This window comes from Balaenoptera musculus, chromosome 21 (assembly GCF_009873245.2).
Source record: "Balaenoptera musculus isolate JJ_BM4_2016_0621 chromosome 21, mBalMus1.pri.v3, whole genome shotgun sequence".
NCBI classification, from domain to species: Eukaryota; Metazoa; Chordata; class Mammalia; order Artiodactyla; family Balaenopteridae; genus Balaenoptera; species Balaenoptera musculus.
In genome coordinates, this window is record NC_045805.1 from 17,493,470 (window position 1) to 17,510,886 (window position 17,417).

General features: G+C 38.6%; 1 protein-coding gene across 2 annotated transcripts in view; it reads left to right on the forward strand.

Moving 5' to 3' along the window:
* The window catches only part of ASAH1 (N-acylsphingosine amidohydrolase 1), a 40,148-nt gene that overhangs the window by 14,148 nt on the left and 8,583 nt on the right, over window positions 1–17,417 (forward strand). Inside the window, exons 3-7 of one of the 2 annotated variants that reach the window (XM_036838940.1) lie at window positions 8,821–8,911; window positions 9,321–9,407; window positions 13,082–13,160; window positions 16,167–16,241; window positions 17,073–17,118. In XM_036838940.1, the coding sequence (XP_036694835.1) occupies window positions 8,821–8,911; window positions 9,321–9,407; window positions 13,082–13,160; window positions 16,167–16,241; window positions 17,073–17,118 (378 nt within the window). The remainder of the gene's footprint in view (window positions 1–8,820; window positions 8,912–9,320; window positions 9,408–13,081; window positions 13,161–16,166; window positions 16,242–17,072; window positions 17,119–17,417) is intronic. The other variant, XM_036838941.1, reaches the window with a different exon arrangement.

Here is a 17,417-nt window from a genome sequence, read left to right on the forward strand (position 1 = left end):
ATTTTTCTCATCATGACAAATGCAGAGGTGACCTGTGGTTTTCTGTGGTGCCTGAGTATAAACTACTGGATCACACTGAAACAAAGAAGTGTAGGGTCTCATGTGAAACATTAAAAAAATTAACCCTGGCATGATAATCAAAGCTATTGAGGACAAAACAGGATTGGAAAACAGGGATGGGCCAATATCGTGTTTTAGTGTGTTTACATTAATATTTTTAGTTTAGGGTTTTGGCCTTTTCAGATCCTATGTGGCTAAATAAGCCTGTGGGAAAGACATAAAAACAGCTCACTGGTCCAGAGGGTGCAGAATGTGAAAAAGAAGGAAGAGGTGTGTCGGGAAGGGTAACCGTACTATCCCTGCTCTTCCCTCTCGCTAAAAGCCTGCTGCAGGGAAGGGAAGGCAGAGTACGTACAACTTTAACCAGTAATATCAAGATGACGTTTCAGTTTTTATGGCACTTCAAGTATATATATATTGTGCTACACTTGTCTGAATTATGTTTTCTAAATAGCCTCTGTCCTAGATACAGTGAAACCATAATAAACTAAATTCTTTGTATTTACTCACCTTTCTGTAGAAAGAAGCAAATATTTGGCAGGAAGTATTTAGAAGTTACCAGTTTCTGTGTTGCTATGAAGCCAGTGCACACTCCAGCCCTCTCTCATGGCTCGGTCTCTGAGGCTCTTCCTTTTCATCACCACTGGCATTGTATTGATTGCGAGTGTTTCTTGGCTGCTCTCTCTGCCTCAGTTCATTGAACATTTAATGAGTACCTGCCACATTTAAGGCTTTTTTGTCCCTACTCCCTTTTGTGTGTAGGTGTCAGTGAATTGATTGCCCTGCAAACTCCCTGCTTGGGCATTTAACTGGTTCCATGTTAGTGTGTGTGTGTGTGTGTGTGTGTGTGCGCGCGTGCGTGCGCATACGGGTTCGAACCCGTGTTCCCTGCATTGGCAGGTGGATTCTTAACCACTGAGCCACTGGGAAGTCCCTCCTGTACCTTTAAGACCATCCTTTTTAATCAAGTGCACAGATTCTGGAGGTATGCATTGGCAGTTGTGAGGGAGGAGAGAAACACCTGTTTATCCAGCCTGACCAGTCAAATCAGTGCTGGAGATCAAGGGACTGACAACAAGGGCACTCCTGTATCCAACTGAATCCCATTATCATTTCTTTTCTACTGCTCACTGGTGCTTAGCATCTGCTGTCTTATTTGTGTATGTGTGTTGTGTCACTTGGACTAGTTGCCACGCTACCAGGTGGGTTCAGTCAGTGATTAATGTTGCTTGTGCTGACCTGGGCACGGGAAATGCTAAGTTTCAAAAATAATTTCATGATGTTTATTGTTCAGAGTAAAGGAGGAAAATATTCTATAGTGATCACTACTGATTAAATACCAATGCAGTGAGGATACTGAACCAAGATGGCGGAGTAGAAGGACGTGCTCCTACTCCCTCTTGTGAGAACACAAGAATCACAACTAGCTGCTGGACAGTCATTGACAGGAAGACACTGGAACTCACCAAAAAAGATACCTCACAACCAAAGAAAAAGGAAAAGCCACAATGAGACGGTAGGAGGGGCGCAATCACAGTAAAATCAAATCCCATAACTGCTGGGTGGGTGACTCACAGACTGGAGAATACTTATACTACAGAAGTCCACCCACTGGAGTGAAGATTCTAAGCCCCACCTCAGGCTTCCCCACCTGGGGGTCTGGCAGCGGGAGGAGGAATTCCTAGAGACTCAGACTTTGAAGGCTAATGGGATTTGACTGCAGGACTTCGACAGGACTGGGGGAAACAGAGACTCCACTCTTGGAGGGCACACACAAAGTAGTGTGCGGATCGGGACCCAGGGGAAGGAGCAGTGACCCCAGGGGAGACTGAACCAGACCTACCTGCTAGTGTTGGAGGGTCTACTGCAGAGGCTGGGGGTGGCTGTGGCTCACCGTGAGGACAAGGACACTGGCAGCAGAAGTTCTGGGAAGTACTCCTTAGCGTGAGCCCTCCCAGAGTCCGCCATTAGCCCCACCAAACAGCCCAGGAAGGCTCCAGTGTTGGGTCGCCTCAGGCCAAACAACCAACAGGGACGGAACCCAGCCCCACCCATCAGCAGTCAAGCAGATTAAAGTTTTACTGAGCTCTGCCCACCAGAGCAACAGTCAGCTCTACCCACTACCAGTCCCTCCCATCAGGAAATTTGCACAAGCCTCTTAGATACCCTCATCCACCAGAGGGCAGACAGCAGAAGCAAGAAGAAATACAATCCTGCAGCCTGTGGAACAAAAACCGTATTCATAGAAAGATAGACAAGATGAAAAAGCAGAGAACTATGTACCAGATGAAGGAACAAGATAAAACCCCAGGAAAACAACTAAATGAAGTGGAGATAGGCAACCTTCCAGAAAAAGAATTCAGAATAACGATAGTGAAGATGATCCAGGACCTTGGAAAAAGAATGGAGGCAAAGATGGAGAAGATGCAAGAAATGTTTAACAAAGACCTAAAAGAATTAAAGAACAAACAAACAGAGATGAACAATACAATAACTGAAATGAAAACTACACTAGAAGGAATCAATACCAGAATAACTGAGGCAGAAGAACGGATAAGTGACCTGCAAGACAGAATGGTGGAATTCACTGCTGTGGAACAGAATAAAGAAAAAAGAAGGAAAAGAAATGAAGACAGCCTAAGAGACCTCTGGGACAACATTAAACACAACAACATTTGCATTATAGGGGTCCCAGAAGGAGAAGAGAGAGAGAAAGGACCAGAGAAAATATTTGAAGAGATTATAGTCAAAAACTTCCCTAACATGGGAAAAGAAATATCCACCCAAGTCCAGGAAGCGCAGAGAGTCCCAGGCAGGATAAACCTAAGAAGAAACACACCAAGACACATAGTAATCAAATTGGCAAAAAATAAAGACAAAGAAAAATTTAAAGCAGCAAGGGAAAAATGACAACATACAAGGGAACTCCCACAAGGTTAACAGCTGATTTCTCAGCAGAAACTCTACAAGCCAGAAGGGAGTGGCATGATATACTTAAAGTGATGAAAGGAAAGAACCTACAACCAAGATTACTCTACCCAGCAAGGATCTCATTCAGATTCGATGGAGAAATCAAAAGCTTTACAGACAAGCAAAAGCTAAGAGAATTCAGCACCACCAAACCAGCTCTACAACAAATGCTAAAGGAACTTCTCTAAGTGGGAAACACAAGTGAAGAAAAGGACCTACAAAAACAAACCCAAAACAATTAAGAAACTGGTAATAGGAACATACATATCGATAATTACCTTAAACGTGAATGGATTAAATGCTCCAACCAAAAGACACAGGCTTGCTGAATGGATTCAGAAACAAGACCCATATATATGCTGTCTACAAGAGACCCACTTCAGACCTAGGGACACATTCAAGCTGAAAGTGAAGGGATGGAAAAAGATATTCCATGCAAATGGAAATCAAAAGAAAGCTGGAGTAGCAATACTCATATCAGATAAAATAGACTTTACAATAATAATGTTACAAGAGACAAGGAAGGACACTACATAATGATCAAGAAGAAGATATAACAATTATAAATATATATGCACCCAACATAGGAGCACCTCAATACATAAGGCAACTGCTAACAGCTATAAAAGAGGAAATCGACAGTAACACAATAATAGTGGGGGACTTTAACACCTCACTTAACACCAATAGACAGATTGTCCAAACAGAAAATTAACAAGGAAACACAAGCTTTAAATGACAAAAGAGACCAGATTTAATTGATATTTATAGGACATTCCATCCAAAAACAGCAGATTACACTTTCTTCTCAAATGCACACGGAACATTCTCCAGGATAGATCATATCTTGGGTCACAAATCAAACCTCAGTAAAATTTAAGAAAATTGAAATCATATCAAGCATCTTTTCTGACCGTAACACCGTGAGATTAGAAATCAATTACAGGGAAAAAAACATAAAAAACACAAACACATGGAGGCTAAACAATATGTTACTAAATAACCAAGAGATCACTGAAGAAATCAAAGAGGAAATCAAAAAATACTAGAGACAAATGACAATGAAAACACAACGATCAAAACCTGTGGGATGCAGCAAAAGCAGTTCTAAGAGGGAAGTTTAGAGCAATACAAGCCTACCTCAAGAAACAAGAAAAATCTCAAATAAACAATCTAACCTTACACCTAAAGGAACTAGAGGAAGAAGAACAAACAAAACCCAAAGTTAGCAGAAGGAAAGAAATCATAAAGATCAGAACAGAAATAAATAAAATAGAAACAAAGAAAACAGTGACAAAGATCAATAAAACTAAAAGCTGGTTCTTTGAAAAGATAACAAAATTGATAAACCATTAGCCAGACTCATCAAGAAAAAGAGGGAGAGGACTCAAATCAATAAAATTAGAAATGAAAAAGGAGAAGTTACAACAGACACCGCAGAAATACAAAGCATCCTAAGACACTACTACAAGCAACTCTATGCCAATAAAATGGACAACCTGGAAGAAATGGACAAATTCTTAGAAAGGCGTAACCTTCCCAGACTGAACCAGGAAGAAATAGAAAATATGAACAGACCAATCACAAGTAATGAAATTGAAACTGTGATTAAAAATCTTCCAACAAACAAAAGTCCAGGACCAGATGGCTTCACAGGTGAATTCTATCAAACATTTAGAGAACAGCTAACACCCATCCTTCTCAAACTTTTCCAAAAAATTGCAGAGGAAGGAACACTCCCAAACTCATTCTATGAGGCCACCATCACCCTGATACCAGAACCAGACAAAGATACTACAAAAAAAAAATTACAGACCAATATCACTGATGAATATAGATGCAAAAATCCTCAACAAAATACTAGCCAACCGAATCCAACAACACATTAAAAGGATCATACACCATGATCAAGTGGGATTTATCCCAGGGATGCAAGGATTCTTCAATACATGCTAATCAATCAATGTGATACACCATATTAACAAATTGAAGGATAAAAACCATATGATCATCTCAATCGATGGAGAAAAAGCTTTTGACAAAATTCAACACCCATTTATGATAAAAACTCTCCAGAAAGTGGGCATAGAGGGAACCTACCTCAACATAATAAAGGCCATATACGACCAACCCACAGCAAACATCATTCTCAATGGTGAAAAACTGAAAGCATTTCCTCTAAGATCAGGAACAAGACAAGGATGTCCACTCTCACCACTATTATTCAACATAGTTTTGGAAGTCCTAGCCATGGCAATCAGAGGAGAAAAAGAAATAAAAGGAATACAAATTGGAAAAGAAGAAATAAAACTGTCGCTGTTTCAGATGACATGATACTATACATAGAGAATCCTAAAGATGCCACCAAAAAACTACTAGAGCTAATCAATGAATTTGGTAAAGTTGCAGGATACAAAATTAATGCACAGAAATCTCTTGCATTCCTATACACTAATGATGAAAAATCTGAAAGAGAGATTAAGGAAACACTCCCATTTACCAGTGCAACAAAAAGAATAAAATACCTAGGAATAAACCTACCTAGGGAGACAAAAGACCTGCATGCAGAAAACTATAAGACACTGATGAAAGAAATTAAAGATGATACGAACAGATGGAGAGATATACCATGTTCTTGGATTGGAAGAATCAGTATTGTGAAAATGGCCAAACTACCCAAAGCAATCTACAGATTCAGTGCAATCCCTATCAAATTACCAATGGCATTTTTTACAGAACTAGAAGAAAAAATCTTAAAATTTGTCTGGAGACACAAAAGACCCCGAATAGCCAAAGCAGTCTTGAGGGAAAAAAACGGAGCTGGAGGAATCAGACTCCCTGACTTCAGACTATCCTACAAAGCTACAGTAATGAAGACAATATGGTACTGGCACAAAAACAGAAACATAGATCAATGGAACAAAATAGAAAGCCCAGAGATGAACCCACGCACCTATGGTCAACTAATCTGTGACAAAGGAGGCAAGGATATGCAATGGAGAAAAGACAGTCTCTTCAATAAGTGCTGCTGGGAAAACTGGACAGCTGCATGAAAAAGAATGAAATTAGAACACTCCCTAACACCATACACAAAAATAAACTCAAAATGGATTAAAGACCTCAATGTAAGACCGGGCACTATAAAACTCTTAGAGGAAAACATAGGAAGGACACTCTTTGACATAAATCACAGCAAGTTCTTATTTGATCCACCTCCTAGAGTAATGGAAATAAAAACAAAAATAAACAAATCGGATCTAATGAAACTTAAAAGATTTTGCACAGCAAGGGAAACCATAAACAAGATGAAAAGACAACCCTCAGAATAGGAGAAAATATTTGCAACCGAATCAACGGACAAAGGATTAATCTCCAAAATATATAAACAGCTCATGCAGCTCAACATTAAAGAAACAAACAACCCAATCCAAAAGTGGGCAGAAGACCTAAATAGACATTTCTCCAAAGAAGACATACAGACGGCCAAGGAGCACATGAAAAGCTGCTCAACATCACTAATTATTAGAGAAATGCAAATCAAAACTACAATGAGGTACCACCTCACACCAGTTAGAATGGACACGATCAGAAAATCTAGAAACAACAAATGCTGGAGAGGGTGTGGAGAAAAGGGAACCCTCTTGCACTGTTGGTGGGAATGTAAATTGATACAGCCACTATGGAGAACAGTATGGAGGTTCCTTAAAAAACGAAAAATAGAATTACCATATGATCCAGGAATCCCACTACTGGGCATATACCCAGAGAACACCATAATTCAAAAAGACACATGCACCCCAATGTTCATTGCAGCAGTATTTACAATAGCCAGGTCATAGATGCAGCCTAAATGCCCATCGACAGACGAGTGGATAAAGAAGTTGTGGTACATATATACAGTGGAGTATTAGCCATAAAAAGGAACGAAATTGGGTCATTTGTTGAGACGTGGATGGATCTAGAGACTGTCATACAGAGGGAAGTAAGTCAGAAAGAGAAAAACAAATATCGTATATTAACGCATGTATGTGGAACCTAGAAAAATGGTACAGATGAACCGGTTTGCAGGGCAGAAGTTGAGACACAGATGTAGAGAACAAACATATGGACACCAAGGGGGGAAAGCCGCGGGGGGGTGGGGATGGTGGTGTGATGAATTGGGAGATTGGGAATGACATGTATACACTGATGTGTATAAAATTGATGACTAATAAGAACCTGTTGTATAAAAAAATAAGTAAAATAAAATTAAAAAAAAAAATACCAATGCTGTGGAACTTCCCTGGCAGTCCAGTGGTTAAGACTGCGAGCTCCCGATGCAGGGGGCACAGGTTCAGTTCCTGGTTGGGGAACTAATAAGATTCCGCGTGCTGCACGGCACAGCCTAAATAGATAAATAAATACCGATGCTGCTAAGTATTTTTTGCATATTTCATGTAATCTTCACTGCTCTCATAAGGTAAATACTCTATTTCTCTAGGAAATTGAGGTACAGATGTTAAATACTGAAATATTTTAGAAAAGTATTGAATGAGAAGTGAAACATGGGATTATAGTTAGCCAAAATCATAGTAAGCTTTCGCTATTAAAATAATTTTCTTCATCAGATTAATAACGGTTTTGTCAAAGAATTCTGATGAGTGGAGATTTTACTGTAGAGAGGCTTCTGGGGTCTTCCCATTCCCACTTAATCATAATCCTCTGCTGTAATGAGTTTGTCCTCTCCATTTCTTCTTTGGAATCCTAGACTGAAAAAGAATCAGGAGTTTAGGGCAGATACAGGGACACGGTTTGGGTTTTGTTGGAAGTTACGCGGGGAGAAGCAGCTGATTGGAGTTCACGGGTAGAACACGTATCTTATGACAGTGCCACCAACGTGCCTGCCTCCAGTGGGGCGCTGACTTATCATTGCTAGTAGACACGGAGATCCAAATGTGCGCTGGCGGAGAGGCGAGGCGGTGTCGCCCCTGCCGTAACAGGAGGAACAGTCATTATTTTACTGAATTGTGGGACAGAATTTCACGTGTGAAATTACGGTTAGAAGTTGAATTCATTCGTTTTTATGTAAAGCTTTTTTCTGGGATTTAAGTGTTACAGTATTTAATATAGAGATCAGCTACTAAGGAAATGGGAGGTTGAAAGTGCTTTGAGAAAAACAAAATTCAATCTTGTGATTCGGTTTACATGTATGTTTCCAGAATTGCACGTGCTTTCCTTTTCTGTCTAAATCACAGCGTGAGTGGCTTCTGGTTAACAGTTTCATAGAACCGTATACATACACCCAGGGAAGCTCATACACTGTGTTGCCACTCTGGGGGCTTAAAAAGTGACCTTACTGAAGCCAGCGCTGGAGTCAGTGATTTGACAGTAGTGTTAGACTAAGAGGGAATTCTGAGGCTGGGAAACCAACTGGAGAAGTGCCCAGAGCCTAGACTAAATCTTCGTAGAGATTTAGGAGGGAAAAAAGGGCAGATATTTTCTAGCAGTGATATTCAGGTTACGTATAGCTCTTGAGCCAAAGTTGATTATTTTGCCTATCACCACGACACATTAACCTTCTAGAACATATAATTCTATTCTAGGATTTCTAAAATGACTTGTGATTGTATATACAACATAGGGCAGAAGCACTGCGTGGGAAGTGAGCTTTTTTTGCGAGTTTTGGTTTGAGTGCCAGTTTCTCTATTGTTATTAAGAATATGTCTCTAACATATCCATATGGATGTAACTATCTAACCATCATCAAAAAACTGCTTTTAACATTTCAAGATGATACCCCTCTCATTACAGCTATAGGGGTCCGGTTCCGTGGTACACTATAAATCTCGATTTACCACCGTACAAAAGATGGCATGAATTGATGGTTGACAAGGCACCAGCGGTATGCTATGATTCTTAAATCTTTTGTTTCTGACTTTACTGGATATAATTGCATTTGAAAGAACACGTCATGATATTATGTACCAAGTATTTTAAGAATCTACTTTCCATGGTTCTCTGCCATTTACAATAAATGATAGTAGAGGAAAGATGTCATTTCTCTGTAGCGTCTTGCTCTTTTTACTAGCCTTTGCCTTTGTTTCTTTATCTCATATCATATGCATCATCTAAATGGTTAATCAAATGTCATGTTAAAGATGTGTTTACGTATACGTTTTTAAATAGTACTCCTTTATTTAGCTGCATATGGGTAAGTCAAAAGGTCTATATCTGTTTTCATTATACCAGTATTAATCTTAAATGTCAACACTTCTTTATGTCTCTTATCAATTTTTAAATTTATTTTTCAGCTAAAAGTTATAGTGAATTCCCTGAAAAATATGATAAATGCATTTGAGCCAAGTGGAAAAATTGTGCAGTTAGTGGATCAAAAGTTGGTAAGAAATATTATTTCCTACAGTAAATGTTAAACACACACAGGTACACATATACACACAAGAGTTCAGCAAAGGCTCTGTTATTTATTTAAAGGCATAATTTGGACAAGTTTGCTTTTATTCCAGACTACTGTCAAAACTTCAGAGGGACTTAAAATTCTGGGGCTTGGTAATAATGACAGTAATAGGACGACATAAAATAGCATGGCACATGTTGGCAGTTAGCTGCACTTTATTGTTTTATAAAAGTGTGAACTGTTTTACAGAGCATTGGGCAAATATCCATATTTCATCTGGGAGGACAGCATTTCCTTCTGTTATGTGTACTTAGGTTTGCAAGCTCACTGTTGAAAATTTGGGTTTTTCTTAAGTACTTTGCCTGAGTATGTCAAGACGCTGAGAGATGTTCTAGACACGACCAAACGACACGCTCAGCCCAGCCCTGCCCCTCAGTAGCTGTGACCCCTGAAACGCACTTGGGTTGTGTGTTTCGTGTCTTTGTGCGTTCGCCAGACCATTTCGTTTCTTGGTCATGCAGGAAGATTCCATTTCTCAGACCCTTTTTTTATTTAGATGAAACCAGTGGAAAATCTAGGGCCTGGCCCCTAGAACCCCCAGAGAGATCCTCATCATCCTCTTTCAGTCTTTGCGTTGGGGCCCTCGCCGGCTGGCAGGGTGCAAAGGACTGGGGAGGAAACCGAGGCCCTACGGCAGCTGTTTTAACCTCAGTAGTGATGGCGTGGGACTGGGTAACACTTTGTTGTGGGCACTGTCTGTGCATTGTAGGTTGTTGAGCAGCACCCTTGGCCTCGACTCGCTGGATGCCAGTAGCACCCCTTCAGTTGTGACAACCAAAAATGTCTCTAGACTTCACCAGATCTCCCCTGGGGGGAAAGCCATCCCTGGTCGAGAATCATTGTCCTAGAGGCTGGACGTTCTGGGCACACCATCCCTATGACACTTGAACCTGCCAACCACCAAACCTGTTATTCCTCATGTTTATGCTCTCAGAGCCTTTGATTAAGGCTATCCTTTGTGTTCATACTCAGCAGACTTCCCCAAAATACAAATGTTGGCAGAAGCAGTAGCAGAAGAGGCCCCCAGGTGCCCCAGGTGCCCTAATCCCCCTAACCTGCGTGTCAGCAGGGAGGGCAGCATGCAGAAGGTCTAGGTGCCCAGACTTCGCAGTCAGACATTAGGGGTTTTGTTTGTTCTTTAAACATTGGATTTTAAGGTTAGATCAGTCACACGCTAGCTGTGTGTCCTTCGACAAGTTTCTTAACATATGCAACTTCAGATTTCTCACCAGGGAGAATTTACTAATAATACATATTTCATATGGTGGTTGTGAGGATTAAACGACTTACTGTATGTAAAGCCCAGTGCTTGCATGTAAAAAATGGTAAACAAATGTTCAGTAAGTCATTTTCGTTTGTTAAATTGGCAGGAGTATTCCACTTGTGCAATGCTTTGAATTCCTAGGCGGAAAAATGATTTGCTTAGTTAGATTACATTACATATAAATACCAAGTTGGTGAAAAATGAGACTTGCAAACCTTAAACACATTATCTTAGCAAGAGGCTGTAAGCTTAATTCTTGATCTAATTGTTAGTGAATAGTTGCAGTTGAGAATAAAAGTATATATGAATGGGTAAAGAGGATGTGGCATATATATACATACAATGGAATAATACTCAGAGGTAAAAAAGAATGAAATCCTGCCATTTGCGACAACATGGAAAGACCTAGACGGTATTATGCTAAGTGAAATAAGTCAGAGAAAGACAGATACTGTATGTTTTCACTTATATGTGGAATTTAAAAAACAAAACAAATGAACAAACGTTAAGAAAACAGAAACAGAGTCATACATACAGAGAATAAACAGGTAGTTGCCAGAGGGGAGAGGGGTTGGGGGGAGGAGAGGAACAGGTGAGGGAGATTAACAGGTACAAACTTAAAGTTACAAAATAAAAGAGTCATGGGTATAAAATGCACAGTGTGGGGAATATAATTAATAATAATAATTTAACATCTTTTTATGGTGACAGATATAACTAGACTTGATCATTTTTAAATGTATAGAATATTGAATCACCATGTTGTGTACTGGGAACTAACATAGTGTTGTAGGTCAATTATACTTCAAAAACAAAGTAACTCGTAGAAAAAGAGATCAGATTTGGGAAGGTGGATTGGATGAAGGTGGTCAAAAGTTACAAACTTCAGTTACAAGATAAATAAGTACTAGGGATGTAATGTACAGCATGATGATTGTAATTAACGCTGCTGTGTGTTACATATGAAAGTTGTTAAGGAGAAAATCCTAGGAGTTCTCATCACAAGAAAAAAATTTTTTTCTTTTTTTTTGAATTTTATATTTATATGAGATGATGGATGTTCATTGAACTTATTTTGGTAATCACTTAATGATGTATATAAATCAAACCATGCAAAAAAAGTATGTATGTCCACCATTGAATTTGCTCATGTGTCCATTGTTTGCTAACAGGATGTGGTAATGCATCTCAGCCTAAGATTGGCTGTTAACCATGACAAATGTTTTGTGAATCACTAGAATACAGATTTGTTGCTATGAGTGTGGGAAGGGAATAGTACATTAGTACCCCTCATCCTTGGGAGATACATTCCAAGACCCCCAGTGGATGCCTGAAACTGTAGATAGTACTGAACCCTATGTGTACTTTATTTTTTTCCTATAAATACACACCTATAAGTTTAATTTTTAAATTAGGCACAGTAGGAGATTAACAACAACTAATAATAAAATATAACAATTATAACAGTACAGTGTAATAAAAGTCATGTGAATGTGCTCTCTCTCTCAAGCTGTCGTACTGTCCTGTACTCACCCTTCTTCTTGTGACGATGTGAGATGATTCAATGTTTACATGATGAGGTGACGTGAGGTGAATGAAGTGGGCATTGTGACGTACCATTAGGCTACTAGTGACCTGACATTACTTCAGAAGGAGGAGCATGTGCTTCTGGTGATCCTGGATCATCAAGCCGTGACAAAGCTGATGGTTGAATGTCAGGAGCAGACAGCGTCAGTGGTTGGGGACCCCAGGTGGGACAGGGTAGGATGGCAGGAGATTTCATCGTGCTACTCAGAATGGCATGCAATTTAGAATTCATGAATTGTTTACTTCTGGGATTTTCCATTTAATATTTTTGGGCTGTGGTTGACCACGGGTAACTGGAACCTCAGAAAGCGAAACCACGGTTCAGGAAGGACAGCAGTAATGAGGGTGTGATGCTAATGGCTGGAGGGCAAGTTTGAGCAGAGATGAGGAGGGCTTGTTGTGATGTTCCTGTGTTGTGAGCCATGTTAGGACATCCAAGTGGAACTACTCCAGTTCATCTCTCTAGAGAATAGGGTGAACTATAAGGCGGGAAAAAACAATCTGAGAATCATAGGTCTCTGCCTAGTACTTGAGATGAGTTTATGGGGTATACAAGCAAGAATTATAGGGGCCCAATATTGAGTATTACATAGAATCTTTTAGAAATACATGATGTGAAAGTGCGTTCAAAAGTAAGCTTTGATCACCTATTATGGCAGCAATAGCTAGTACAAATTATATGTTAAAGAACCAAATCTCAAAGCCACACTTTAGGCTGAATGACTGTTAATGTATTTGTTTTTCAGCCTGGTCTACTTGGCAACTTTCCTGGGCCTTTCGAGGAGGAAATGAAGGGGATTGCAGCAGTTACTGAAATACCTTTAGGTAAAGTGCACTTCACAGCTTTTAAAAAATTGAATAAAGTACTTAAAATTTTTTTTATTGAGGTATGGTATACATACAATAAAGTGCACAGATCTTAAGTATACAGCGCAGTAGAGTTTTTTAAACGCATACATGCATGTAATCACAACTCAGAACAAGATACAGAAATAAATTCCAGCAATCCAGCATGCTCCATCCTGCACTTTCACACAGTTTTGAGTCCCCTGTTAACCACTCTTCTGACTTCACTGTAGATTAATTTTGCCTCTTGAACGTCTTACAAATAGAGCCGAACAGTATGAACTGTTGTCTGGTTTCTTGCACTTATCATTATAGGTAGTAGGCTGTTGTATGAATAGGATATTTGTTGTTTCCAGATTTGGGATATTAAGAATAAAGCAGTTATGAGCACTCTTGTACATGTGCTTTGATGGGCATACGCACTCATTTCTCTGCGCTATGTCCTGAGTCACAGGGTAGCTATATGTTTAGCCTTGTACACTCTGCCAGCCAGTTTTCCAAAGTGACTGTACCCACTGACAGTCAACCTAGTACAAGAGTTTTCGTTTTCTCCACTTGCTAACTCTCCACGTGATAGTCTCAGTCTTTTTTATTTGGGCCATTTTGTCGAGTGTGTTATATTCGTCCATTATTGTTTAATTTGCATTTCCCTGATGACTAATGAGATTGAACAGTTTATTGACCTTTTCCTTTTTTCCTTCCTTTCTTCTTCCCTTCCTCCCTCCTCCCTCCTTCCTTCATTGTGCTTGTTAAATCTAATACCCATTTTTATTGGTTTGAAGGAATTCTTTATATGTATACTGATACAGGTCCTTTGTCAGATATATGTATGCCGAACATCTTCTGCCACACTGTAGCTTGCATTTATTTTCTTATTGGTGTCTTTTTTTTTTTTTTTTTTTTTTTTTTTTTTTTTTTTTTTTTTATTTTACAAATGTCCTCAATTTATTCATTTTAATTAATGTTTTTTGCTTAAAAAAAAAAACTGCTTAGAATATCTCTCAACATTCTTTTGTCAAAGACTGACTGCTGTTTTCAAGAGGCCTACTCAGTAGTCCAAGATTTAATAGCATCTGCTTATCTAGCACAAAGGTTAAACAGGGATAAAATTGGCAATAGCTTGAAAGAAACAAGTGGAGTAGGGGAGTGAACAAATTTAGGATGGGGGTTGGCTTTAATGTTACAAATTATTGGTGTCTTTTGATGAACAGAAATTCTTAATTTTAATGCAGTCCAGTTTTTCAATTTTTTGATGGGTAGTGCTTTTTATGTCCATTTAAGTGATCTTTGCCTACCCCCAAACATATTCTTCTATGTTTTCTTCTGTATGTTTTTTGTTTACTTTTTACATATAGGCCCATTGTGTATCTTGAGTTAACTTTTGCATATGGTATGAGTTAGGGATCAAGGTTCAAGTTTTTTCCAATTGACAACACCGTTTATTAAAAAGACTATCATTCCCTCAGTAAATTGCAGTGGTGCCTTTGATATAAATCACATGATTGCATGTATCTGATTCTATCTGGGGACTTTCCACCTCGTTTCATTTGTCTGTTTGTCTTTCCTTACACCAATACCATGCTACTGCAATTACTAAAGCTTTATAGTAAGTCTTAATATTAGGTAGTGTAAGTTTTCTAACTTTTTTTCTTTAAAATTCTCTTAGGTATTCTAGACCCTTTGCATTTCCACATAAATTTGAGAATCAACTTGACAAAAGAGCCTACTGATATTTTCAGTGGGATTATAATACTGAGTTTTCCAAGCCACAAACTTGGTATATGAGATTTCAGCATTTATTTAGGTTATTGGTTTCTCTGAGCAGTATTTTTTATTTTCAGGGAAGAGGTCTTGCATATCATTCATTCATCAGATCCTTTGTTACATCATTTATCATATTCTTCATAATCATCATATCCTTAAGTATTGATGTTTTTGGAAGCTATTTTTAAAATTTCCATTTCCAATTTATAGCACTTAGTTTAATGAAAAAGACTTTTTCTGCCGCCCCAAAGTTTTATTTTTAAGCCATCAAATCAATAGAGTTGTTACTTTAAGTAAACTCTATATACCTTGGTTTTACAAGAGATGACTGAGAATTTCTAAAAATCAATAGTATTTATCAACAAAAGTGGCTAATTTTTTTTGTTTTTGCTTCTTTAAAAATATAATTAACATACTAGAAATATATTTTTTCAGTCTATATGAGAAATGTCTTTAATTCCTTTATTATGTAAAGGACTCTAGCAAATGAATACCACGTATAAATATCTCAAGAGAAAAATGGATTGAGAAGGTTAACATATGAGTCATAATAAAATAAGAGTGGAATTTCACCAAAATAGAAATCAAATGGAAATAAAATAAACATTAGGGTGGGAAAAAAACATTAAGCTTAACATGTTAACATGAAATGGAACAGAGAAAAAGTGTGTTGTATACCTTCAAATTAAAGGCTGAGTGGTATTATTATTGTACAGGTTAGGGAAAATGTTCAAAAATTAAAATGTTTTACAATGGAATTTCTTGATAAGCTCAACACTTATTTTATTGTCTCTTTTCTCACCTTAGAAATATTAGTCACACTCTAAAAACCTGGGCAAAATACATTTTCGGCATCCAACCAACACCCAGATGTATTAAATTATCATATTTGAGCCCTCCAAAGAAAACTAAAATGAAGCATATTGACGAAAAATGTGAACATTATGTTGCCGTATAATTCCAACATGCCCAGGGGTTCAGCTTGTCCAATAGCTGCTTCTCTGGGGACTCGTTTCATCTTGAGTCTGCAGAGAGTACAGGCTAGTGAGACATGTCCACCCAACCAGCCATTCAGACTCACTCAGACTGTCTGCGGACACTTACGTATGCCCTGGCAAAAACTCACACGGCGATGATATTTCAACCTTTTCTTAAAAAAGAATTTTCTAACAACGTCATGGTTCTATATATTGACCAAAATTTTCCTGTCTTTTCTCATAGGAGAGATTATTTTATTCAATATTTTCTATGAATTTTTTACCATTTGTACTTCAATAATAACAGAAGACAAAGAAGGTAAATAAACGTGTGCTGAGGGAAGGTGGGTGGTACAAAGTAGAAGAAAAATCTTTAAATAAATGAAATTAGAACTTGTAAAATACAGGCTTACTATGTAAATACCATGTGCATGTTGCATATGGTTTTACAGACCTTGGTAAGTTTTTGAAAGTGAATTGAAAGCTCTTCTTATTTTAAGACCACTGTAATGCCTACTAAAGTTTAATTCAGGTATGCAAAACTCTTTGAAGAAGTGTTTCAGGATTATAAACATTCTTACTATTCTTCATAGTCTACTTATACCCCTATTTATGATTTGATATAAGTACTCACAGGGGCAGGACAGACTTTCTCCCATCATTTTCCAGCCAAGGGACCCTGTGCTCACTTTTCCATGTTTTTCCTGACAAGTCCCCAGTGTACAAGGCACAGGATGATTTACCCTGATTCACTCTTATTTTTGACCTGTACTCTGGGTATAGCTGTAGGCGACAATCCCTGAAGGGAAGCATGTTGGTAAGTTGCATTAGATGAGGCTGAGATAGCTGTGTCTGAGTAGGACTGTGTCATAGTGAACCACAAAATGACCACGTACCCTTGTCCCATATTCCAGTCTCAGTTCTCTGGAACCCCGTGCTCTCAGGTATTGGGGGGGGAATCTGGCCAATGTGACAGGGACAGCAGTTTGATCTTGTTACAGCCTATGATATGAGATGCTGCTTAACTCTTATTGTTGGATTGAATAGTTGGGAATATCACTTAACCAAAATTAAGTGTCCAGCTTTGGTTTAGAATCAATCATACTGTCATAATTGCTGTTACATGTCTCTTCTGCTTACTTTGAATTAGGTCATCTACTACATGCGCGAAACATGGATTTTGGAGTATTTCTTGGGTAAGTAAAAAATGTGGTGTGTCTCAGTCCCTAAGAAGAGTAGGTTGTATTACACTGATGAAAAGTAAGTCCCAAGTCATTCCCAGAATATGACCAGAAGTAGAGATCCTAGATTCCTTAGTTTTGAGACCAGGTGGGCACACTCTTATTCAGTTATTTGAGAGTTTGTAGCTGAGGTGCACCCAGTGAACAGAAATCTGGAGCATGCTTGAAGGCCCTAGATGCACGTCTAGTTTATTGCTTAGAAGGAAGCGTAGCATTCTATTTCATGTGTCTTCTTGACCTTTCTGAAAAAAATA